General features: G+C 41.1%; 1 protein-coding gene across 1 annotated transcript in view; it reads left to right on the top strand.

Moving 5' to 3' along the window:
* LOC142743467 (somatomedin-B and thrombospondin type-1 domain-containing protein-like) overlaps window positions 1–26,586 on the top strand; it is a 93,783-nt gene that overhangs the window by 64,629 nt on the left and 2,568 nt on the right. Inside the window, exons 2-4 of the mRNA XM_075854257.1 lie at window positions 9,327–9,509; window positions 13,363–13,453; window positions 24,294–24,452. Of these exons, the coding sequence (XP_075710372.1) occupies window positions 9,327–9,509; window positions 13,363–13,453; window positions 24,294–24,452 (433 nt within the window). The remainder of the gene's footprint in view (window positions 1–9,326; window positions 9,510–13,362; window positions 13,454–24,293; window positions 24,453–26,586) is intronic.

Genomic DNA, 26,586 nt, shown 5'->3' with positions numbered 1-26,586 from the left:
GCTGTTGTCAATAGCAAGCGCGGCATGTAAGCCGTAAGAAAGAGGGGGCAGCCCCCTCGGACAGCCCATGTTTTTGCTGAATCCCTGATTAATTCCCTCCCTTCCCAGTTTGTGAGTTTTGGTGGGCAGCCTTCTCCTATCAGGTTTGTAGTTGTGCCATATTTTTTCCATTTTATTATAATGAATTTAATGGTGCTCTGTGGGTTGTTTAAAATGTTAGATATTTTTTATATAACCCAACCCTGATCTATACTTCTCCACAACTTTGTCTATGACCTGTTTTAGCTCCTTGGTCTTCATGTTGCTTGCTTAGTGGTGTTGCAGGCTCAGCGGTCTTTTAGAAGTTCATTGGTTTGTCCAGACCTTATTTCGGGGGTTTCATAGCAATTTTTTTTTTCATTTCACTGTAACAATTTGGACTATTTTGTTAGGTCTATTACATAAAATACAATTTTTAATCCAATGCCACAAAACAGGATAAACACCAAGGGAGGTGGGGGAGGTGAATGTATTTGTAAGGCACTATCTCATACTGGAATGTTTTAGGTTGTCTTGTATCCATGTGTTGTGTGGATTGTCAGACACTCAAAATCAACATTCAGTGCTTATGTGCCCATTATACAACTCCTAGCATGAAGAATGAGAATCTGCTACTGTAGTTGTAAAAATAAAAAAAGTTGTGTTTTTTTTTGTATAAAAATTCAACAGTTGTTAAATCAGTATTTTACTTTATGATATTTTTTGGTGCCATCTCTACTGGGAAGCTTTGCCATGTCACTAGACCATCTTATATTCAGTGGGAAGCGGTCTATGTTGTAGTGAAGTGTTGGTTACAGGCCAAAATAAACAGCTGAGGGAGGCACCGAAGCATACGTAAATATGCAGACAGGACCCGTGTGAGAAAGAGTGTCCAGCCGGATCTGATACAGAAACACTGAGTGCAAGCATAACATCCTGCCGCCGCCCATCTGAGCTTTTATCGCACACCCACTGTGTGTCACACTGACATCATGTCACAAAAGAAAAATTGAATACACCTCAGTGGATGTTTCTTCTTTGAAGGAGAAGCATTCTAGTGAGAAGGTCACCAGAGCTAATCACTAGAATGCTAGAATTTGATAAAGTGAGAATTCAGAATATGGTATTGTTAAAGGGGTGTAATATGACCACACAGTCTGATATATTAAAGGGGTTTTCCCATCAGGGACATTTATGATATATCCACAGGATATACCATAATTGTCAGATAGATGTGGGTTCCACCTCTGGTACCCGCACCTATCTCTAGAACAGGGCCCCCTAAACCCTGTTCTACCGCTTTGTGTTGTGGCTGAAACGTGTGATTCCCGAACATGAAAAAGGAAACAGCGTAACTTGCTGAGCTACGCTGTTTCCGTAACTCCCATAGAACTGAACGGTAGTTACGGAAACCGCGTAGCTCGCATGCTACGCTGCTTCCGTAACTGTCATTCACTACTATGGGACTTTCAGAAACAGCGTAGCTCAGCGAGCTCCGCTGTTTTCTTCTTCATGGTCGAGAATCAGACATTTCAGCCACAACACAGAGTGGTAGAACAGGGTTTAGGGGGCCTCGTTCTAGAGATAGGTGTGGGTCCCAGAGGTGGGACCTGCATCTATCTGACATTTATGACATATCCTGTGGATATATCATAAATGTCCCTGATGGGAAAACCCCTTTAACTCCTTCCCGACATTTGACGTATCCATACGTCATAGCTGGGTAGAGGAAGTATGGAACGGGCTCAAGGAGTGAACCCGCTCTATACGATGCAGGTGTCGGCTGTATGTTACAGCCGACACTTCACAGTAACGAGCGGGATTGAAGTCCCCTAGGGGGACTAATAAAAAAAAGTAAAAATTTGTAAAATAAAGTTTTCCCATTTTCCCCTTAGAGCATAGTAAAAAAATAAATAAACATAATTGGTATCGCCGCATCCCTAAAAGTCTGAACTAGTACAATATATCATTATTTAACCTGCACGGTGTACGCCATAAAAAATAAATTAATTGTAAACGCCTGAATCGCTCTTTTTTGGTCACCTAATCTCCCACAAAAAATTGAACAAAAAGTAATCAGAACGTCGCATGTACCCCAAAATGGTATCATTGAAAACTACAGCTTATCCTGCATAAAATAAGCCCTCAAACCACTTAATCGACGGAAAAATAAAAAAGTTATGGCTCTCAGAATTTGGCGACACAAAATAAATTTAATTTCTTACATTTAGTTTGTAAAAAGAGTAAAATATAGAAAAAACTATATATATTTGGTATCGCCGTAATCGTATTGACCCACAGAATAAAGTTAACATGTTGTTTTAATTGCACAGTGAAGTCCGTAAAAACAAACCGCAAAAAACAATGGAGGAATCGCTCTTTTTTTTTTCATTTTCTACCCCACAAATAATTATTTTCCCGTTTCCTAGTATATTATATGGCACAAAAAATTGCGCTCCAAAAAACGACAACTCGTCCCACAAAATCAAGCCCTCATAGGACTATCTCGACGGAAAAATGAAAAAGTTATGGCTTTTGGAAGGTGGGGAGGAAAAAACGAAAATTAAAATCAAAGTTGTTTACGACGGGAAAGGGTTAATGTTTTTATTCATTTGCCAGTAAATTGTTAGCATTGCTATTCTATGTGATTCTATAAGGATTTTAGATCCAGATTGTACTTTTGGTTAGAGACATGTCACGTAGTATAGCCCCTTAAAGGCATGGTGTCGCCCCAAAAACATGTTTTTTTTTTAAAATTTAAACATTTAGTGTGTGGGTGATAAAACATTGTTCAAATTTTTTTTATTTTTTTCGCGAGTCAGGAAATATTATAAATTTTTTCAAATTTATAATACTACCCTTTTTTGGTCACTAGATGGAGCTGTTTGGAGCTAGTTCCCAAAATTGCAGCATTGCAACATTGGGTTAAAAGCTATCGCTCTAGTGAGCGCTCAGCATCCCCCCCTCCTTTATCCTGGCTAGTGCCGGGATAAACGAGGGGTTTGAAAGGTTTAACCTGCTACACTGTGCGTCGCCATTTTTTGAGGTAACCCACAGTGTAGTAGGTTTACATGCAGTAGTAAACACACACAAACACTAACATACATTGAAATCGCTTACCTGCTCCTGCCGCCGCGGCCCGTCCGCTCCCTTTGCTGCCGCTGTTCCATGTGCACTTGTCCGGAAGCCGCGACCGGAAGTAGTAATATTACTGTCCGGCCGCGACTTCCGGTCCACAGGAAAATGGCGCCGGACGGCGCCAATTTCGAATAGGACTGTGTGGGAGCGGCGCATGCGCAGTTCCCACACAGACGCCGTACACGGCAGTCAATGGGACGGGAGCCGTTCGCAGTCCCTATGGGACTGTGGCTGCCGTATTCCATGTCTGTGTGTGTCGTTAATCGACACACACAGAAATGGAACAAAAAATGGCAGCCCCCATAGGGAAAAAAAAGTGTGAAAAAAAGAAACAGTAAAACACAAACACACAAATGAAAATAAACGTTTATATTAAGGCACTAACATCTTTAACATATTAATAAAATATTTGTGATGACACTGTTCCTTTAAGGACGCAGCCTAGTTTTGGCCTTAAGGCTCAGAGCCCATTTTTCAAATCTGACATATTTCACTTTATGTGGTAATAACGTCGGAATGCTTAAACCTACCCAAGCGATTCTGAGATTGTTTTCTCGTGACACATTGGGCTTCATGTTCGTGGTAAAATTTGGTCGATATATTCAGTGTTTATTGGTGAAAAATTGCAAAATGTAGAGAAAATTTTGAAAAAATTGCATTTTTCTGAATTTAAATGCATCTGCTTGTAAAACAGACGGTTATACCACCCAAAATAGTTACTAGTTCACATTTCCCATATGTCTACTTTAGATTGGCATCGTTTTTTGAACTTTTTTTTATTTTTCTTGGACGTTACAAGGCTTAGAACATAAACAGCAATTTCTCATATTTTTAAGAAAATTTCAAAAGCCTTTTTTTTAAGGTACCTCTTGAGTTCTGAAGTGGCTTTGTGGGGCCTATGTATTAGAAACCCTGATAAAACACCCCATTTTAAAAACTAGACCCCTCAAAGTATTCAAAACAGCAGTTAGAAAGTTTTTTAACCCTTCAGGCATTTCACAGGAATTAAAGCAAAGTGGAGGTGAAATTTGCAAATTTCATTTTTCTTGCTGAATTTCAATTTTATTCATTTTTTTTTCTGTAACACAGAAGGTTTTACCAGAGAAACACTACTAAATATGTATTCTCCAGATTCTGCAGTTTTTAGAAATGTCCCACATGTGGCCCTACTGCGCTCGTGGACTAAAACACAAGCCCTAGAAGCAAAGAAGCACCTAGTGCATTTTGAGGCCTCTTTTTTATTAGAATATATTTTAGGCAGCATGCCAGGTTTGAAGAGGTGTTGAGGTGTCAAAACAGTAGGAATCCCCCAATAGTGACCCCATTTTGGAAACTACACCCCTCAAGGAATTCATTTAGGGTTGTTGTTACCATTTTGACCGCACAGTTTTTTCACAGCACGTATTTGAATTGGGCTCTGAAATGAAAAAAATGTCATTTTTTCAAATAAAATGTCATTTGTGATCAAAATTTCTTATTTTCACAAGGAACAAAATACCCCATTTTGTTGCCCAATTTGTCCTTAGTGTGGCAATACCCCATTTGTGGTGATAAACTGCCGTTTGGGCCCATGGGAGGGCTCAGAAGGAAAGGAGCGCTATATGTTTGTTGGAGTCCAGATTTTGTTGGATTGGTTTTCGGGTGCCATGTCGCATTTGCAGAGCCTCAGAGGTATCAAAGCAATGGAAACCCACCAAAAGTGACCCCATTTTGGAAACTACACCCCTCAAGGAATTCATTTATGGTTGTTGTTAGCATTTTGACCACACAGTTTTTTCACAGCACCTATTTCAATTGGGCTGTGACATTAAAAAAATGACATTTTTTCCAATAAGATGTAATTTTTTACCAAAATTTCTTATTTTCACAGGGAACAAAATACTCAATTTTGTTGCCCAATTTCTCCTGAGTGCATCAATACCCCATTTGTGGCAATAAACTGCCGTTTGGGCCCATGGGAGGCCTCAGAAGGGAAGGAGCGCTGTGTGTTCTTTGGAGTACAGATTTTGCTGGTTTGGTTTTCGGGTGCCATGTCGCATTTGCAGAGCCCCAGAGGTATCAAAGCAATGGAAACCCACCAGAAGTGACCCCATTTTGGAAACTACACCCCTCAAGGAATTCATTTATGGGTAATGTGACCATTTAGACTCCATAGTTTCTTCACAGAACTAATTTGAATTGGGCTGGGAATTAAAAAAATATATATTTTTTCCAATAATATGTCATTTTAGCTCAAAAATTCTTATTTTCACAAGAAATAAAATACTCCATTCTGTTGCCCAATTTGTCCTGAGTGCGGCAATACCCCATTTGTGGTGATAAACTGCCGTTTGGGCCCATGGGAGGGCTCAGAAGGAAAGGAGCGCTGTGTGTTCTTTGGAGTCCAGATTTTGCTGGATTGGTTTTCGGGTGCCATGTCGCATTTGCAGAGCCCCAGAGGTATCAAAGCAATAGAAACCAACCACAAATGACCCCATTTTGGAAACTACACCCCTCAAGGAATTCATTTATGGGTGTTGTGACCATTTTGACCCCATAGTTTTTTCACAGAACTTATTTGAATTGGGCTGGGAATGAAAACAAAATTATTTTTTTCAAATAATATGTAGTTTTGGCTGAAAATTTCTTATTTTCACAAGAAACAAAATACCCCATTCTGTTGCGCAATTTGTTCTGAGGGCCGCAATACCCCATTTGTTGTGATAAACTGCCATTTGGGCCCATGGGAGGGCTCAGAAGGAAAGGACCACCATTTGGCCTACTGGGGATTTTCTAGTGCGAAGTCATGTATGCAGAAGCCCCTGAGGTACCAGAACAGTTGAAACCCCCAAGAAGTGACCCCGTTTTAAAAACTACACCCTTAAGGCATTCATCTAGAGGTGTAGTGGCCATTTTGACCGGAGACCTACACCCCATAAACTGTAATGTGGGTTCTCCCGGGTATGGCAATACCCTACATGTGGCTGTTATCAGCTGCCTGGACACACAGCAGGGATCAGAGGGGAAAGACGAGGGGGGATAAGCTGTGTGGAGTGCATCAGGGTAAGTAAAATTGGGGTAAATTATAAACCAAGGGATGTATGATAAATTTTAAAACACTTTCATACAGAGCTCTGGTTATTCGGGACACGTGTCACATTGATATATTGTGTCCTCCCTTACCCCCTCTTATAGCAGACTTTGCACCTCTTTTGACTTTTTCCCTTCTTGCCAGTTTGGGGAACTTCTCCTGGAAAGTGTTGCCCTGGTACGATGCGTGTGGGCTCGCTTCCAGAAGTACTGGGTGCCCCCCCCTTCTTGGTCCCTAAAGATTAGGTTCTTGATAATCACCTCTTGAAATTCCAGGAAAGTTCCCGTCTGGCCTGCACATCGACGTAGCATGTACGCATTGTACAATGCCATCTGTATGATGTGCCCGGCCAGCTTCTTATACCACACCGCATGGCGCTGTAGGGCTTCAGGGCTTGATCTTACAAGTCCATCCCTCCCATGTACCTATTGTAGTCCAGGATGCAGTCTGGTTTGGGGGTGGCCTTTCCTTCATATATCCTAAACCTGTAGGTATACTCTGATGCACTCTCACAGCTTATACATCTTCACGCCATACCTTGCCCTCTTACCCGGCAGGTACTCGCGGAATTGAACCCTCCCTTTAAAATGTACCAGGGACTCATCAATAGAAATACACTTCTCAGGGGTGTATGCTTGGGAAAACCGGGCACTGGAACGGTCTAATAGGGGTCTCCGTTTATACAAACGGTCAAAACTGGGGTCATCTCGGGGTGGGCACGGCTCATTATCAGTATAATGTAAGAAGCGAAGTATTGCCTCATTTATTTATTTTTTTAGGTTCCAGTTCAGTTCTGAAGTTGCTTTGAGGGGCCCATATATTAGAAACCCCTATCAAACACCCCATTTTAGAAACTAGACCCCTCAAAGTATCCACAACAGCATTTAGAAAGTTTATGAACCCTTTAGGTGTTTCACGGGAATTTAGAGCAAAGTAGAGGTGAAATTTACATTTTTTTTTTTGTCAGAAAATCCTCTTTATACCATTTTTTTTATAACACAAAAGGATTTATCAGAGAAACGCAACTTAATACGTATTGCCCAGATTCTGCAGTTTTGAGAAATATCCCACATGTGGCCCTAGTGCGGTAATGGACTGAAGCACCGGCCTCCGAAGCAAAGGAGCTCCTAGTGGATTTTGAAGCATCTTTTTTATTAGGCACCATGTCCGGTTTGAAGAGGTCTTGTGGTGCCAAAACATTGGGAACCCCCCAAAAGTGACCCCAATTTGGAAACTAGACCCCTTGAGGAATCCATTGTAGTTTTCTTGGGGTGCATGCGGCTTTTTGATCAGTTTTTATTCTATTTTTAGGTGGCGTGGTGACTAAAAAACAGCAATTGTACGATTGTTTTTTTTTCGTTTTTTTTTACAGCGTTCACCGTGCGCTATAAATGACATATTCACTTTATTCTGCGGGGCGATACGATTACGGCGATACCAGATGTTTATAGTTTTTTTTTATGTCTTATGGCGTTTGCACAATAAAATAAGTTTTGTAAACAATCATTCACTTTTGGTGTTACCTTATTCTAAGAGGCATAAAGTTTTTATTTTTCAATCAATAAAGCCGTGCGAGGACTTATTTTTTGCGTAACGAACTGTAGTTTCGATCAGTACCATTTTTCGGTACATGCGACTTTTTGATCTCTTTTTATTCCATTTTTTGGGAGGTGAAGTGACCAAAGAATTGTGATTGTGGTTCGGTTTATTATTTATTTTTTTTACGGCGTTCACCGTGCGGGATAAATAATGAAATAATTTTGTAGTTCAGGCCGTTACGGACGCGGCGATACCAATTATGTATAGTTTATTTGTTTTTTTATATATTTTTATTAATAATAAAGGACTGATAAGGGAAAAAGGGGGATTTTTACTTTTAATACTTTTAAATCTTTTATTTTCTTATTTTTACACAACTTTTTTTAACTTTTTTTTTACTTTATTACTTTGTCCCACTAGGGGACATGAGGGCAGGAGGCCCTGATCGCTATTCTAATACACTGCACTACATGCGTAGTGCAGTGTATTAGAACTGTCAGCTACTCACTGACAGCAAGCATAGTGGGTCCTGACGTTGTCAGGACCCACTAGGCTTCCGTCTATGGCATCGCCGGACGCCATTGTTTGGTGTCCGGTTGCCATAGTCACCATCGCCGGCCGCTATCGCGTAGCAGGCCGGCGATGGCAGCTTAACCCCTAAAAAGCCGCGATCTCTATAGAACGCGGCTTTTAAGGGGTTAATCAGCGGGGACACAGCGATCGGTCCCCGCTGTAGGAGCTGTGACAGCTGCTGAACAAGACAGCAGCGTCACAGCTCCTGTATGTGTCGGGAGGACGGCCGAAACGGCCGTTACTCCCGAGACGTACTATTACGGCATGGAGCGCGAACGATACAGCTGCCATGACGTAATAGTACGTCAAGGAGCGGGAAGGGGTTAAAGTTGCCTGATGACTTTCTGCCTGGATCCCTAAAGCTTTGAGCCCTGTGCAAATATTTTTCTTATAATATCCACAAGAGAGAGAAGAAGATCTCGACCGCACATCCGCTTGCTATACTTGATCTATTGCAGCTCAGCAATCGCTTCTCTATCAAGTGCAGTATCGCATGGCATCCAGTGCCACTGCAACACAGCACCTGCAGAGGGAGCTACCCAGGAGACCAACAGCACCCATGCTGCCATTGTAAGCCACCTTGGCTCTGGGCCACGTCCCCCCACAGAAGCATTACTACAGCAACAAAGATCACCACAAAAAAGTGAACAGGTGGAAAAAGGTCACCTATCCTTGTAGTCTCAGTGGCCAAGTAGGCACTGCACTTGATAGAGTAGGGACCCACTTAAAAGAGGTCGCCGTGGAGTGGCGAGTGGGCTTATACAGTTTGATCAAAATGTTTAAATTTTGCTGAGCCGCAATGGATCAAGTATAGCCAGTGGATGTGTGGTCCAGATTTTCTTCTCTCCCTTGTGGATTTTTATTATAATTTCTTCTCAAATCGATAAAATTAATTTGCAGGGTTTTTTGGGGTTTTTTTCATTTTTGTGTTGTCCATTTCAACTTCATAATATTTCAAGAGTAATAGTCATTTTTCTATTCCTTGCAGTCTCTCACTGCATAGTTGGCCCATGGGGGCAATGGAGCGGATGCAGCTCTCATTGTGGAGTTGGGAGCAAGGAGCGATCACGGCAAGTAAAAGTGCCTCCGGGGAATGGAGGAAACCCCTGTCCAGATCTAAGACAGCGTCGTGGCTGCTATGGAGATGACGACACCTGTCATTCTTCTAATGGTAAATAATGTGTTTATTATTTTATGTTGATCCCCCCATAGTTCTGGTCTGTATGCCTCCTTAATTGTAACTTTCTGCTGTCTGTTTTTTTTTTATTACTTTGCTTTGGATGGTTTCTATCCATATTCATCGTATTACTTATGTACCAGTCTTTGCATGCACTATTTGCACTTTACTATAGAGGCTGTGGGACCCGACCTATTTTTCTATGGGTAATGTTACTGCCAATGACTTATTTTTAACGATTTTGTCTTTCAATAAAATATTGTCTATTTTTTGCTAATAATGCTTCATGTGTGATTTCTTATATAGGTGTTCATATTCATATGTCACACAGTTCATTTGAGTTGCTATATGCATGTATTAGCCCAACTATCTTAGTAGGTGTTATATTATTTTATGTTGTAGCGATTAATTTTTTCTTCTAAAAAACTTTCCTGGAAGCTGACATTTTGGAGAAGCATACAATCTTAGGCTGGGTTCACACGAGCATGTTACGTCCGTAATGGACGGAACGTATTTCGGCCGCAAGTCCCGGACCGAACACACTGCAGGGAGCCGGGCTCCTAGCATCATAGTTATGTACGATCCTAGGAGTCCCTGCCTCGTCTACATGATTACAGTACGGGACAGTTGTCCCGCAGCGAGGCAGAGACTCCTAGCGTCGTACATAACTATGATGCTAGGAGCCCGACTCCCTGCAGTGTGTTCGGTCCGGGTCTTGCGGCCGAAATACATTACGGACGTAACATGCTCGTGTGAATCCAGCCTTACAGTGTTGTCTCTATACACAGTGCAGTAGGGTGTGTGTGCTTTATGGTAACCACAATAAATGGAAGTTAATTGACAAAGAAATGTTATAGACTATTACTGCACTATTTCAAGATTTCTTTTTTTCTAATGTCGATTGCAACAAAAACGTTTATATTAAAAAAAAACTAATTTAAGTATGTAATCTTCTAATGATACGTTCCTTTACACTACTTAAGTATAAAAAAAACGAGTTTGGGCCCTAAGGACGTGGTGACTTTTTTATTTTATTCAACACTGCAGTCCAAAAGCCAAACTTTTATTTTTCCTTTGACCTAGGTGTAAGAGGGCTTGTTTTTTGCGAGATGACCATTTTGAGGTACATATAATGTATTGAATAACTACAGTTTTCATTGGTACCATTTTGGGGTACAGGCAAGTTTTTGATTACTTTTTTGGGAGGCTGGATGAACAAATAACAGCAATTCTGGCATTGTTTTTTATTTTTACGGTGTTCATCTTGCAGGATGGATAAAGGGATCATTTTATAGTACGAGTCATTATGGATACGGTGATACCAATTTTCACAATAATGCTCGACCATTAACAGGCTATTTGACAGCCGCGCTGAACATGGTGCCACTGCGGTTGTTGGCTGCATCACGACTGGGTCAGGGTCGCTCCGTTTGGACTTACCCTGAGGAGGTAAACGGCCGGGATCAGAGTTTGGGCCTGTTCACATCAGCGTTGGCTTTCCGTTTCGGGGTTCCGTCAGAGGTTTCCGTCGGGTGAACCCCGCAACGGAAAGTCAAACTGAAACAACAGCTTCCGTTTCAGTCACCATTCCGGCAGGGTTCCGTTTTCTCAAACGCAGTCACAATTTATAAGAGTGCTGAAATCCACAAGCTTGGTTCTGTTGAGAGATTTCAGCAGCTCAGGCAGCAGCCATGCTCTTTACCACAGGTGTCTTTCGTCTAAGTGCAGGGTTCCTTTTTGGAGGCATCACTGGTATGAAAGGGTTTCAATTTATGAGAATGCTCAAATGCAGTATAGGTGCAGGTCGTTTACAGTGAGTAACACGTTGAGTAAGGAAATATGGCTTGGTTGTTATGGAAACCTGGTCTAAAACTGTGTACGTGAGTGAGGCTAAGGCCCTATTCACACGACAGGCATTCTTGGCCGTTTGACGGCCATTCTTTGAACGACCGTCACCCGGCTGCAGTATGAACAATAGACTCCAAAAGGGGCTATTCACACGACCGACTTTTCCGTTCTGAGCCATTTTCACATTTTTAACGGCCGATTTTGACCCGTTTTGCATCATTTTTTTCCCTGTCCGTTCTAAAAATGGATGAATTTCTTTTGTCAATTTTTTGCCACACACTTCCCTCTGTAGATAATGCCACACCACTGCCCTCTGTAGATAATGCCACACCACTGCCCTCTGTAGATAACGCCACACACTGGCCTCTGTAGCTAATGCCACACACTGGCCTCTGTAGCTAATTCCACACTCTGCCCTCTGTAGCTAATGCCACACACTGCCCTCTGTAGATGTCACACAGCCCCCTCTAGGTAGTGCCACAGCCCCCTTGTACATAGCATCCCGTAGATGGCACCCCCCTTCTGTGGATAGCTCCACTCCGGGGGACCGCTCCAGGAGAAGTCCCTGACTTCACTGTCCATATACGGACAGTGACATCGGGGATTCCACTCCGGGAGAAGTCCCTGACGTCACTGTCCATATATGGACAATGAAGTCAGGGACTTCTCCTGGAGCAGAATCCCCGGCCACAGCTGTGACCGGGGATTAGGGATTCCGCTTCTACAGGAAGCAAAAAAAATCTCCTCCTCCTCACATGCACTTCGCACTGTGAGAAGGAAAAGAGAGCAAGCGGCAGAAAGCACGTCGTCACTCGGATCACATCCAAGTGGTAAACGTGCTTTACACGGGCCCATAGACCGGTTTACCAGGCCGTCAAAAAATTGGTCGTGTGAATAGCTCGATTTGTAGTCTATCGTTCCTACTGCGGCCGTGTGACGGCCGTTCAAAAAATGGCCGTTGCACAGCCAGGAATCCCTGTCCTGTGATTAGGGCCTAAGAATAAAGGACCTGCGAGCTTCTATTGGCGAATACAGGTCTTCATGGTGTGATATGGAGGAAGGTCCTTGATGTGGAAGCCAGTGGCGCCATATTTTCTTTTGTGAATATGTTGAGAACGGTAGGTTCTAGAGAGCTGAAGCCCAGTCTAAACGTTCGGAAGCGCGTGATTTACTTATGTGCTAAATTTGATGCAGATTGGTCCAGTCATTTGGCCATGCATAGAGAGAGAGATAGATTGGCATCGGAAGTCTTGAATTTGGAATGAGACCAATACTTATTGTCCAGTTGTCCCAGATCTCGTGATTTTTGTCAAGATTCTGGTCTAGAGACCATTTTGTCTTTTCATATGACTGAATTAGACAGATTTTGTTCAGCCACTCTAAAATAGATGGTGTATCTGTCGCTTTTTAACTTCTAGCTATTACAGTTTTTGCTGCGTTCAATAAGTAATAATTGCTTAATTTTTTGTTTATATGTATCTAAGTATAACCATGTCTAGCATCAGAATAATTTTCTAATAAGCATTAAATATTTAATTCTATATCCTTTTGGTTTGCCAAATAAATTTTGTTATGATCTTTTTACGTTTAGCGAGTAAACTCTGGGGTATCTTAATTGGTAAAACTTGTAGTACATATATATATATATATATATATATATATTTATTTATTATATATATTTATAATATATATATATATATATATTTTTTTGGTAATATAACCATTTTTGTGATGTTATTTCTCTAAATCAATTTCTATTTTATTTAGTAAAGGTTTATAGTTTGTCAAAAAGACTTTTGTAAAAGTTATTTATCTTAGTTTCTAAATAGGTGATGTGCGTACAATTATTTTTTAAGGGAGATGTTTTTTACGGCGATGTGCAGGAACTACCACCCACCAATGCCGTGAATGTACAGCGTGATGCTGGAAGGGGTTAAATGTGGGCTTTTGGTAGTATAGCCTTATTCTTCTTTAACTCACTCATTTTTATTTGTTACAGAGGTGGCCAAGATCTTGCCAAGCGCTTTCAAAAGGGATTCCAGAGACCCTTGGAGAAGGCCCCACACAACACTTTCTTTAAGGGCTCCAACGTAAGGAGAATATATTAATACAATATGTTTTCCATATTTAGGAATATGCTTTCTTAATGTTGTACATTGACTTATGTAATGTTAAGAGAGAGACGGATATTGTTTTTGGGATGTGTGATAGTGAAAAAAAGAGCTTGCCTTTCATGACATAGTTCCTTTACTATGATGTGGATAATTCAAAGTCAAACAGTTGCTCCAGATTCAGAGGGACTGGGGACCAAAGGGAGGGAGAGCGAATGAGGAAAAGGTTTCTCACCTGTTTGATGGCGCCAGTTCGTTCTCCTGTCCTTGGTTCCCATTCTGGTTCCGTTCTAGCCGCTTTTGGTTCCCGGGTTTTGTCACCAAAATTGTTGTGGATAATTCAAAGTCGAACAGTTGCTCCAGATTCATTCATATTTATTTTCTCAAGAGAAGGTTTCACAGAAGTGTCATAATGATGTCACTCAGCAAGTGATGTCAGACTGGCCCTTTCCATAGATTATGAGTGGGTTTATATGCAGCTTTTTAGACTGAACTTTTACTACATCAGCTAAGATTTTCTCTTGAGTTTGCACAAAACAAATTACATTCACAATATTTTCGAAGCATTGCAATATTTTCCTATCAATTCATTGAATGGTAAGTCCTTATCATTTTCTCTCCTGTATAGGAGGGCGTAGAGGGTGGGTCTTGAGTCCTCCGTTTTCCCTCAGTCTTTATTCTTGCTGAGTAAATTATTTTGTTATACTGTAAAGATTCTCTAAACACAGCAAAACAGAAATACATTCTCTCTAAGTATCATTCTTAGGGTATGTTCACACGGCCTATTTACGGACGTAATTCGGGCGTTTTTGCCCCGAATTACGTCTGAAAATAGCGCCTCAATAGCGCTGACAAACATCTGCCCATTGAAAGCAATGGGCAGACGTTTGTCTGTTCACACGAGGCGTATATTTACGCGCCGCTGTCAAATGACGGCGCGTAAATAGACGCCCGCGTAGAAGAAGTGACCTGTCACTTCTTTGGCCGTAATTGGAGCCGCTATTCATTGACTCCAATGAATAGCAGCGCTAATTACGGCCGTAATTGACGCGGCGTTCAAGCGCCTGCACATGCCGGTACGGCTGAATTTACGGGGATGTTTTCAGGCTGAAACATCCCCGTAATTTCAGCCGTTACGGACCCCCGCCGTGTGAACATACCCTTATATTGAAGTTAAAATGGAAGCATAGAATAAAAGGCAAAATAGTGGAGTTAGTTAATTTCTTTCACAACTAGATGCATCAATATGAAACCAAGAAGAAGTCACGACCATGTATTTGAGAAAATACAAAAAATACTTTATTAATGTTACTTGAACAAACACATGAATAAGATTAAAAACACACAAAGTAAAACAACCCTCGCAGGAAAAATGGAAACAGAACGCTGAAGCAGCGGATAAGTCAGATGGTAACACGGTAACAAGGTCCCCCAAATACAACAGTGTATGCAGAGTAATTTTAAACAGGTGAAATGTATGGTATATGACATAAATTGGTATTAAATAATCATCAATATAGGCACATATGAATGAGTCAGAATATTGCATAAACCAAAGTATATACGTACACCTGACTCATTCATATGTGCCTATATTGATGATTAACCTATGTTAATTAAAGTGAACGCCACTAACAAAGAGCGGCTCTCGTTCTGTTGGACTCTGCCTGTCCATGTATTACATAGGTGGCCATTCCTTTTTGTAATACTACACAAAATGTAATGTTATTCCTTGTTTTGTATTTGCAACTAACTGCGACACAACAGTTTGGATTTTTTGCTACTGTCATGTCACGGCAACTTGTGCGTTGCAACACAACCACATGGACTTTTATTACTTGCAATCTAGGCTCCGGGACATAGCGATCTTTGGCTGGACGACATGTGTCGTGGCCAAAGTCGCTGTGTAGCAGAGAGAAAGAAAAAAAGAATATTTGTGTGTTTTACAGTATTTCTTCTCCCTCTCTGACAGCCTGCCAGAGAGGGAGAAGATACAAATTTTTGTAAAGTTTGTGATTTGTTAAACTTTTATGTGATCGCTGTGACAGGCTGTCTGGAACGTCCTTGCAGAGTTAAGTGCAGAATGGCCGGACATTTATAGAACTCGTTAAAGAGGACATGTTACTAGGTGACATAAGTTGAACTGGTTAAATTACCAGAACAGCACTGTCTCCTTGAATACGACCCTGTTTTTTTTTTCTGGACCCCCCCTTTTACAGAGATATGGCTCACTGTTGTGTTGACTTCCTATTGGAATATTTGCTGCAGTTAGCCAACTGGGTGGAGCTAGCTGCCCTGCCTCTGATACTGACCAGCGCGAGGCAGTTTAAAGGAGTTTCACACCCGGTTGGCTAACTACAAAAAATTAGCATATAGGAAGCCAACACAACAGTGGGCTATATCTCTGGTTAACTGTCCTGAATTGCGCTGTCTCCATGATTCCAGCGCTGTGTTTTTCCCCTAGACCCAACCATTCCAGTTTAACTTCCTAGTGACCTAGTGACATTAATTTATCAATGTTACAGTCCACATTGTTGTAGCTATTGCTATTGTCTAAGCCACCACAGGTTGAAAGCTTTTACAGTGAAGAGTACAACAATACATAAATAGACAACTAGTACAGTGGCACTCTTGTAAATTGTATTGACGTCTAGCACCATGTAAGGAGTCACTATTTGTATTTTCAAATGACTTTTTATAAGCTCTGTCTAATGAGCTGCATCTTGTCTTCTGTTCAGATCACAGTAGATCTCAGTGTGGTTCATACTGAAATTACTAGGTGAAAATCATAGAAAAACATTAGTAATTTGTGAGAGGTCAGCTCTTGTGTTCTGCTTGGTTAATTGTGAGTCCTGTTAATGAGCTAAGCCACAGGGTACCCGAGACTGCCCACTCTGTCAATCCTTTCATCCGCCTGCTAGGGATGACTTGTTAATAAAGGAAATTCTAACAGGCAGAAGAAGAGGTAACAACATCTGGCAGGAAGGGAGGACCCTTCTCTCACATACTAAAAACATAAAGGAAGAATAATTTTTGACCCAGCCATACCCTTTACCCTGGTGCATACCCAATAACATTCATCACTTAAACAAGCCTTGGAAAATAGCTAAACGTGCACCAAAGCCAATATGGGCTCGAAAATGTAAGATAGATATGAGATTTTAACTGCCCAATAGATTTTCTCTTCTCCCTGCTGCATCGGATGATATTAACCAGATTGCCCGATTGTACCATAAACTACAGTAGGACTACTGGGCAAAAAAAATCCTACACAACAGATCAAAATTGATTGCACCAAGGAATATAGCCAATTAATGCCCTTTATTCAAGACAAAAATCTGCTTTTTCAGATAATATTTACCTCAAATCTATAGCTATATAGCCAGCTTTAGAGTGTATGCGGCGAATAATAGTCTGATATTGTATTATTGTATCATCATTTCTTAAAATATCACCTTCTACATGGTACAATGCTACAATGTTTACAAAATCACTTGTAAAAAGAGTGAGATTTTACAAACTGTATTTCCTGACAAATACCATTTTAACTTTTCTCGTTTTATTGCTTAAAAGCTATGTACACCTTCATAACCAAACTTTTCATATTTTCCCAATGCATCGAAAATAAAGCAACTTTGCAAATAGTCTTGATTAAAAATGTCCAATTTTTTTCCCGACATCTACTATGAAGACATGTGTCTCCATGGTAACAGACAACAAACTGATCTTGATCCTACATTTGGTAGGTTAGTAAGAAGTAGGGCCTGTGTAGGAGCTGTAAACCTAAAACGATTATTTGCTATGTTTCTATTTAGATGCATTGAAGCAATAAAAAAAATAATAATTGGTTGCAAAGGTGGTCATAGCCTTTAAAGCGTCTCTGTCAGGTCTCCTAGGCTACCCTAGTTGAGGGCAGCAAATTATATAAAGGGAGACATTGAGCTTGGAAGCATGTAGTGTTGTTTTCCTTTAAATAGTGGAGTCCTGCTTCACGTATATACAAGCTCATACAGGAAAAGCTGTCAATCACTCTGTGTGGGCGGAGGAAGCAGGACTCACAGGCTCTCTCTATGAGACTTTGCAGCATTTGAAGAGGCTTATACAGAGGTTTCCTCCCTCAACTTTTCTTGAATTGCGTTAAGTTATAAAATTTGTTATGTTAGCAATTCAAAACAATCTCGCGTAATCCAGTTAAGAAACGCATACATTAACGTATGTTTTTTTTAACATGGGAGTCTGACGGATGCCATCCATTGCTCATAGAGCCATCCAGTAAAAAAAGTATACGTTAAACATATAACAATTTTTTAAACATAGGAGTCTTTGGGCGACGGATGGTACGTATCCGAGGTGTATGTTTTTTTTTTTTTACGTTTGTTCAACAACTCGCGCCACACGTCTTTGGATATGTCGAGTTTAGAGCTAAGTTAAAGAAGGAAAACGATATATCTCTGAGCTCCGCATCTCATTCCCTCATAGGCTAGCATAGGAGACCTCCTGGCAGAGCCACTTTAACACTGGATAACAGTGGATTTTATATAGGCTTTTTGTTTAATATTAATTAGCAGAAATTAGCTTTCCAAACTATGAAATCTTACCAAATTTGTTCCTATATACCATTGTAATGTCTGTTTTTTTTTTAACCATTTGATTACTTCGACATGCATTTTGAGTTTTAATAGCCTCTGCATAGTCCTGGAGAATATTTTGGTGCCCTATAAGCCATAGAAAACAAAGCCCTTTTTGCCTGTATTTTACAGAATTATACATGGGAATGTGTGACCCACAATCACAGGCTGGAGTCAGGTGCTAAGAGTGTACCATTTGGCAGCGCCAGGTTTAGAACACAGCAGGAATGGCATTTTATTTTCAGCGGACACACACAGAACACTTTCCATGCTTTGCTGCCAATATTTCCTGCTGTACTCTCTAGAGAGAAATAAAATATGCACTATTAATGTTAGGAAAAAATCTGTGGCTCTCCATGTTACCTAATAATTATCACTCTTTACTCTGCAAGATTACCAATACTTATGTACGGACAACTTTCTGGAAGGAAGTAGCATTTTGCTTTTAATGGTCTGAGAAGGTCGTTTTATAATCTGTGAATTTCTATTAAAGTAGATTAAAAATATTGTGCCTTTTGAGTAATAGGAGCGATCAAAGAATACAGAGAACTTATAGTTAGGAGTCTGATGTATCCTGAGAGGATCACTCCCCATACATTTCTTGGCAGTGACTGACGGCTGACTGCTATGTTTCTGCATAAACATCAGCCCGTCAATCACTGCGGACTCATAACTATAAGTCCGCTGTATTTTTTGATCGCTCCTATTAGCCAAACAGCACAATGTTATTTTGTGCCATTTTGGCTAATAGGAAAGTGGCCCTGTCCTGCATTTATATAGAGCAGCAAAGTCTGGTGACCGATTGGATTTAATAGTATTACAAACCTGAGGCAGAGACTGGACAGTCCTTTAACCCCTTCCCGACATTTGCCGTACATGTACGTCATGGAAAGTACTGACTTCCCGCATCTTGCCGTACATGTACGCCAAATGTTTGGGACCGGCTCAGAAGCTGAGCCGGTCCCATCATCACCGGATCTCAGCTGTATCTTACAGCTGACATCCGGCTGTAACGGCGGGGACCGAAATTAGCTTCGATCCCCGCCATTAACCCCTTAAGTGCAGCGCTCAAACGCGATCGCTGCACTTAAGGTGTTTGCAGCTCATCGGAACCCCAGTAATGAAATTGCCGGGGTTCCGGTGGCTGCAATGGCAACCGGAGGCCTAATACTGGCCTCCCGGTCTGCCTAGCACCGAAGCCGGTCAAGATCCGCCCGGCGGCGGAGCCTGATCGGCTTCCGTAGCTGTCGGCAAGATGGCGCCGGGTCAGGAGCTGATCCGGCGTCATCAGCGGTGGAAGTCAGCTGTACTGTACAGCTGACATCCACCTGTAACGGCAGGAACCGGAGCTAGCTCCGATCCCTGCCATTAACCCCTTCGATGCAGCAATCGAAAGCGATTGCTGCATCGTAGCGGTTACTAGCAGATCGCCAGCCCTGACAGGCAATCGGGACTGGCGACTGCTGTTATGGCAACAGGAGACACAATGGTCTCCTGCTCTGCCATTACGGAAGCCGATTTAGGCCCCGCCGGGAGGCGAAGCCTAATCGGCTTGCTGTCAGTGAATGACTGACAGATCTAATACATTGCACTACATAGGTAGTGCAATGTATTAGAAAAAAAAAAATCTGACCGTTGGAACTTCAAGTCCCCTAGTGGGACTTGAGAAAAAGTGTAAAAAAAAGTATAAAAAAGTGTAAAAAAAAGTGCAAAAAATAAAAGTTTGAAAACAGTAAAAGTTTCAAGTAATCAAAAAAAACACAATCCCCCTTTTACTCTTATCAAGTCCTTTATTATTGAAAAATAATAATAAACCATATGTATTTGGTATCGCCACGACCGTAACGACCGGAGGTATCAAAATATTATATTATTTATTGCACGCGGTGAACAGCGTAAAAAAAACCGTAAAAAACGTTACCAGAGTTTCTGTTTTTTGGTCACTTTGCCCTACAAATATTAGAATAAAAAGTGATCAAAAAGTCGCACGTATCCAAAAATGGTACCTATAAAAACTATAGCTCGTCCCGCAAAAAACAAGCCCTCATACACCTCCGTCGACAAAAAAATTAAAAAGTTATGGTTCTCACAACTTGGCGACAGAAAAAATACATTCTTTTTACAAAAGTAATTTTATTGTGCAAAAAGTTGTAAAACATGAAAAAGTTCTATAAATTCGGTATCGCCGGAATCGTACTGACCCGCAGAATAAAGTTAACATGTAGTTTATAACGCATGGTGAACGCTGTATAAAAAAAAACGAAAAAAGCTGTGCCAGAATTGCGTTTTTTTGTTTACCTGGCATCCCAAAAAATAGGATAAAAGGTGATCAAAAAGTCGCATGTACCTCAAAATGGTACCAATAATCGCTACAGCTCGTCCCGCAACAAACCAGCCCTCATACCGCTACGTCTATGAAAAATAAAATTAGTTATGGCTCCAATAAGTCAGGAAATAAAAAAATATGCAGTTGTGCCCGAGGGGAACATTTCTTCTGTTTGAAGAGGCGATTTTTCAAGGACCTAAAATTAGGGAACCAGGAAAGGGAGGGCCCAAACATATCCGCTGGAAGCGACGGTGCCCGTATTATACCAGGACAACACTTCACAGCAAAATTCCCCAAACTACAAAGGCGCGGAGTGTGGACCAAAAGGGGGATAAGAAATGACACCATTTATCAGTGCGACACCGGCCTGTGCGGAAAGGATTGCCTCACAGCGTAACACACATCTATGGATTATTTTATTGTTTTTTTTTACCCCGTTATTATACCACCTGACTATGCCCCTTATATACTCCGCCCGGCTTACATATGCCCTACATTATAAACGGAAACACCAGTAAGACTCCAAACAAAACTACTACCAAGCAAAATCCACGCTCCAAAAGCCAAATGGCATTTCCTCCCATCTGAACCCTACAGCGTGCCCAAACAGCAGTTTCCTTCCACATATATGGCATCGTCATACCCGGGAGAACCCTTTTAGCAATTTTTGGGGTGTGTGTCTCCAGTGGCATAAGCTGGGCACGACATATTTGCCACTGAATGGCATATCTAGGGAAAAATATAAATTTTTAATTTGCACCATCCACAGCGCATTCATTTATGGAAAAGATCTGTGGGGTGAAAATGCTCACTACACCCCTTAATAAATGCCTTGAGGGGTGCAGTTTCCATAGTGGGGTCACTTCCCAGGGGTTTATTTTTATTATTTCACATCTGAGCCTCTGCAGTTGTGAACCAATACTTTGTAAATCGCCAAATTAGGCCTCAATTTTACATGGTACCCTTTCACTCCTGAGCCTGGTCGACTGTCCAGGCAAGAGATTAGGGCCACATGTAGGGTGTTTCTAAAACCAGGAAACCCAGCATAATAATTAGAGAGCTGTCTCGTTATGGTGGCACAAGCTGGGCACCACATATTGTCCACATATCTGTGGAAAAAATCCCATTTTCACTCTGCAACATCGAGTTCACACTAATTTCTACAAAACACCTGCAGGGTTAACATGCTCACTACACCCGTAGGTAAAAGCATTGAGGGGTGTAGTTTCCAAAATGGGGTCACTTCTGGGGGGTTTCCACTGTTTTGGGCCCACAGGCGCCCAGAAACCAATCCAGAAACATCTGCACTCCAAATGGCGGTCCTTCCCTTCTGAGCCCTGCCGTGTGCCCAAACAGCAGTTTATGACCACATATGGGGTATTGCCGTACTCGGTAGAAATTGCTTTACAAATGTTGGGTTCTTTTTTTCCTTTATTTGTTGCGAAAATGAAAAAATTTGCGCTAAAGCTACGTCTTATTGAAGAAAAAGGATTGTTTTTATTTTCACTGCCCAATTCTAATAAATTCTATGAAACATCTGTGGGGTCAAAATGCTCACTACACCCCTAGATGAATTCCTCAAGAGGTGTAGTTTCCTAAATGGTGTCACTTTTTGGGCGTTTTCATTGTTTTTTCCCCTCAGGGGCTTTGCAAATGTGACATGGCCGCCGCAAACCATTCCTGCTCAATGTGATCTCCAAAAGCCAAATAGCGCTCTTTCCCTTCTAAGCCAAGCCGTGTCTCCAAACAGCCGTTTATTACCACATGTGGGGCATTGTTTTACTCGGGAGAAATTGCTTTACAAATTTTGTGGTGCTTTTTCTCCTTCAGTCCTGGAAATGAGTAAAAATAAGCTAAACCTACATTTTCTTTGAAAAAATGTTGATTTTTATTTTCAGGGCCTACTTCCAATAATTTCTGCAAAAAACCTGTGGGGTCAAAGAGCTCACTATACCCCTAGATAATTTCCTCAATGGGTGTAGTCTCCAAAATGGGGTCACTTGTGGGGGGTTTCCACTGTTTTATCCCCTCAGGGACTTCGTAAATGTGACCTGGCCTCCGCAAACCATTCCTGCTAAACTTGAGCTCCAAAAGCCAAATAGCGCTCTTTCCCTTCTCAGCCCTGCCGTGTCTCCAAACAACCGTTTATTACCACATGTGGGGCATTGTTTTACTCGGGAGAGATTGGTTTACAAATTTTACGGTGCTTTTTCTCCTTCAGTCCTTGTGGAAATGAGAAAAAATTAGCTAAACCTACATTTTCTTTGAAAAAATTTAGATTGTCATTTTCAGGGCCTATTTCCAATAATTTATGCAAAAAACCTGTTGGGTCAAAACGCTCACTATACCCCTAGATAATTTCCTCAATGGGCGTAGTTTCCGAAATGGGGTCACTTGTGGGGGGTTTCCACTGTTTTGTCCCCTCAGGGGCTTTGTAAATGTGACATGGCCTCCACAAACCATTCCTGCTAAACTTGAGCTCCAAAAGCCAAATAGCGCTCTTTCCCTTCTCAGCCTCGCCGTGTCTCCAAACAACCGGTTATTACCACATGTGGGGTATTGTTTTACTCGGGAGAAATTGCTTTACAAATTTTACGGTGCTTTTTCTCCTTTAGTCTTTGTGAAAATGAGAAAAAAAATCGCTAAACCTACATTTTCTTTGAAGAAATGTTGATTTTAATTTTCACGGCCTACTTCTAATAATTTCTGTAAAAAAGCTGTGCGGTCAAAATGCTCACTACACCCCTAGATAATTTCCTTGAGGTGTGTAGTTTCCCAGATGGGGTCACTTTTGGGGGATTTTGACTGTTTTGGCACCGCAAGAGCCCTTCAAACCTGACATGGTGCCTAAAATTTATTCTAACAAAAATAAGGCCCCAAAATCCACTAGGTGCTCCTTTGCTTCTGAGGCCGGTGCTTCATTCCAGTAGCACGCTACGGCCACATGTGGGATATTTCCTAAAACTGCAGAAACTGGGCAACAAATATTGAGTTGCATTTCTCTGGTAAAACCTTCTGTGTTATAAAAAAAATTGTACTAAAAATTTATTTCTGCAAAAAAATATGAAATTTGTAAAATTCACCTCTACATTGCTTTAATTCCTGTGACATGTGTAAAGGGTTAAGACATTTTCTAAATGCTGTTTTGAATACTTTGAGGGGTGAAGTTTTTAAAATGGGGTGACTTTTTGGGGGTTTCTAATATATAAGGCCCTCAAAGCCACTTCACAACTGAACTGGCCCCTGAAAAAATGGCCTTTTGAAATTTTCTTCAAAATGTGAGAAATTGCTGCTAAAGTTCTAAGCCTTGTGAGGTCATAGAAAAATAAAAGGATGTTCAAAAAACGATGCCAATCTAAAGTAGACATATGGGTGATGTTAATTAGAAACAATTTTGGGTGGTATAACTGCCTGTCTTACAAGCAGATACATTTAAATTGAGAAAAATGCTAATTTTTGCAATTTTTCGCTAAATTTTGGTGTTTTTCACAATTAAATACTGAACATATCGAGCAAATTTTGCCAGTAACATAAAGTCCAATGTGTCACGAGAAAACAATCTCAGAATCGCTTGGATAGGTGAAAGCACTCCGGAGTTATTACCACATAAAGTGACACATGTCAGATTTGAAAAATGAGGCTCGGTCAGGAAGGTCAAAAGTGGCTAAAGAGGGAAGGGGTTAAAGGTCCTATATTATTGCCTCGCCTAACAGGTCACATAAAAACAAAGAAAAACAAAACAGATATTGCTCACGTCCTAATTTTCAGCGAACGCAAATAAATACATAAGAATATGAAATTGTTAAAACATCGCTATATAAACATCAGTGTTGCCTATATATGTATTTTTCTTTTTTTTTCTCAGTTACTGTGTCTACTTCAGACTGAAACATGTGGGTCCTGCCTGTCGGCTGCAAAACTGGGGCAGACGGCTAGCACGAGAACAAATTATATGTGTAGAATGCCAGGCTGAGGCTGTGGGTACTAGCGGACGGTGCCAGGGGGATGGTCTTAATGGTGCAAGGTAAGGGTCCAATGGGCAGATGGAACTGAAGGTAGAAAATGTTTAAGATAAAGGCTACTGCACAATAACTGTACTACTGTATATGTTAGACAATCATAGAACCATTTAGATACACCCAAAATTATTTTTAGGACCGAGCCACGTCAGAAGATCACATCAATTCAGTCTGTGTGGTTGGACTGCTGCTGATTTCCACTACTATAGAGTACTCAACCCCTACAACATCTCCCAAAGATTTCAATCACTGAAAACTACAGCCTCAAAAAGGCTGATGATTTGCTCAGACTGTTGTGTTGCAGATTTCTAGTAACTGACTGATGCCAAAGAGTGGTGGGCACTCAGAGCTGTGCAGCCCTTTTTTTTTTTTGGGGGAAATCAGTAGTGATCCAAGCTTACAGATTCCAACAGTGCGATCTTCTTATGTGTACCTTCAATAGGAATGGATGCCTGCCGGCAAAATAGGCCCTTTTTATCAACTATAAGTGAAGTAAAATAACAAAATTTTATTACGCTATTGAAGCAAAAGACACACTACATAGAAATTAAAAGATTCATGTCCACTGCTAACATTGACCAACGTAGTGTAATGTGTAACGGTGAAGGGATACAGAGTGTCAGCGGCTGCAGCACGCTGCACTCCGACCAGGGTTCAATATCAGAAGTCAGCAGTTAACAAGTATTAAAATTTCAGGAAAGCCCCCTCGACATGTTTCACTGCAGATGCGTCTTCAGGGGTATCGGGGCTACTTGTTAACTGCTGACTTCTGATATTGAACCCTGGTCGGAGTGCAGCGTGCTGCAGCCGCTGACACTCTGTATCCCTTCACCGTTACACATTACACTACGTTGGTCAATGTTAGCAGTGGACATGAATCTTTTAATTTCTATGTAGTGTGTCTTTTGCTTCAATAGCGTAATAAAATTTTGTTATTTTACTTCACTTATAGTTGATAAAAAGGGCCTATTTTGCCGGCAGGCATCCATTCCTATTGAAGGTACACATAAGAAGATCGCACTGTTGGAATCTGTAAGCTTGGATCACTACCGATTTCCCCCCAAAAAAAAAAAGGGCCTATTTTGCCGGCAGACATCCATTCCTATTGAACGTTAATTTGCCCGCCAACTATTTGGGTCTTGCTCTCCATTGTTTGTTGTCCTATGTGTACCTGACACGTCAGCAGATCATATGTGACTTTTTCCTTTTAAGTTCATTGTGTGAAATAAGTAAACCCACAGGGTATTTTTAGCCGTTTATCATTTATAGTACATATATGGTGTTTACACTAGAAGTGGTGGCATATCGCCAGGATATGCCATCACTTCCTGATCGTTGGAGGTCTAACTGCTGAGACCCTCTGAAAGAAGGCATCACAGTGCCGCTCCTGTCCAACCGATGTGCAGGCAAATCGAACACAGCGCTTGTACCTGCACAGAGGGTGGACGGGACCTACACTGTGCAGAGAAATTGCCAAAGGGGCTATCACTTCCTAAGGTAAGCATATGCCTTTAATTTTAAACGTAAAGCAGCCCTAAAAGCAAGTTCAAATATGTTTGCCATTCTGTAACATTTACTTTGAGATATAATACATGTAGGGCAGTGTAGTCAATTTAGGGCTGCATAGAGGTTAAAAGATTAGGAAAGATCTTTAAGGACATTATAAATATACAGTATCTTTTTTTCACATTAAGGTTTTCTCTCCTAACTTAAGCTACCATTGTAGCATGTGTGCTAGGTGTGAAGGTTGCGTATCATTAAAAACAAAGAGTTACAAGGATGGTGCGGAAAGCAGAACATATCCAGTGAGTGTCCTATGGGAAGCACAGACCACTTGACAGCCCACGCTCTAGATACATGTGCCAGTGTTTCCTGATTTCCATTGCAGCATACAGTTAGTTGTTGGCACGAAGGCTATAACAGCCGAAGCCAAAATCATGAAAGTGAACACAAGACAAGATATGATGCATCTCAGGTCATTATACATTACACTTCAAGGTAGTCTATTAGACAGAGATATGTAAGACAAAAAAAAAAGTACCACTCTTTTCCATGGGCTTTTTTTCCAGATGCCAGTTAAGAAGCCACTGAACACCCTTTATCTATATGTTTTTGACAACCACTTTTGATTCCAAATTA

The sequence above is a fragment of the Rhinoderma darwinii genome, chromosome 1, assembly GCF_050947455.1.
Source record: "Rhinoderma darwinii isolate aRhiDar2 chromosome 1, aRhiDar2.hap1, whole genome shotgun sequence".
Classification (NCBI taxonomy): domain Eukaryota; kingdom Metazoa; phylum Chordata; class Amphibia; order Anura; family Rhinodermatidae; genus Rhinoderma; species Rhinoderma darwinii.
Note: the sequence above shows the minus strand (reverse complement) of the source record. Positions and strands in the feature narration are given on the sequence as shown.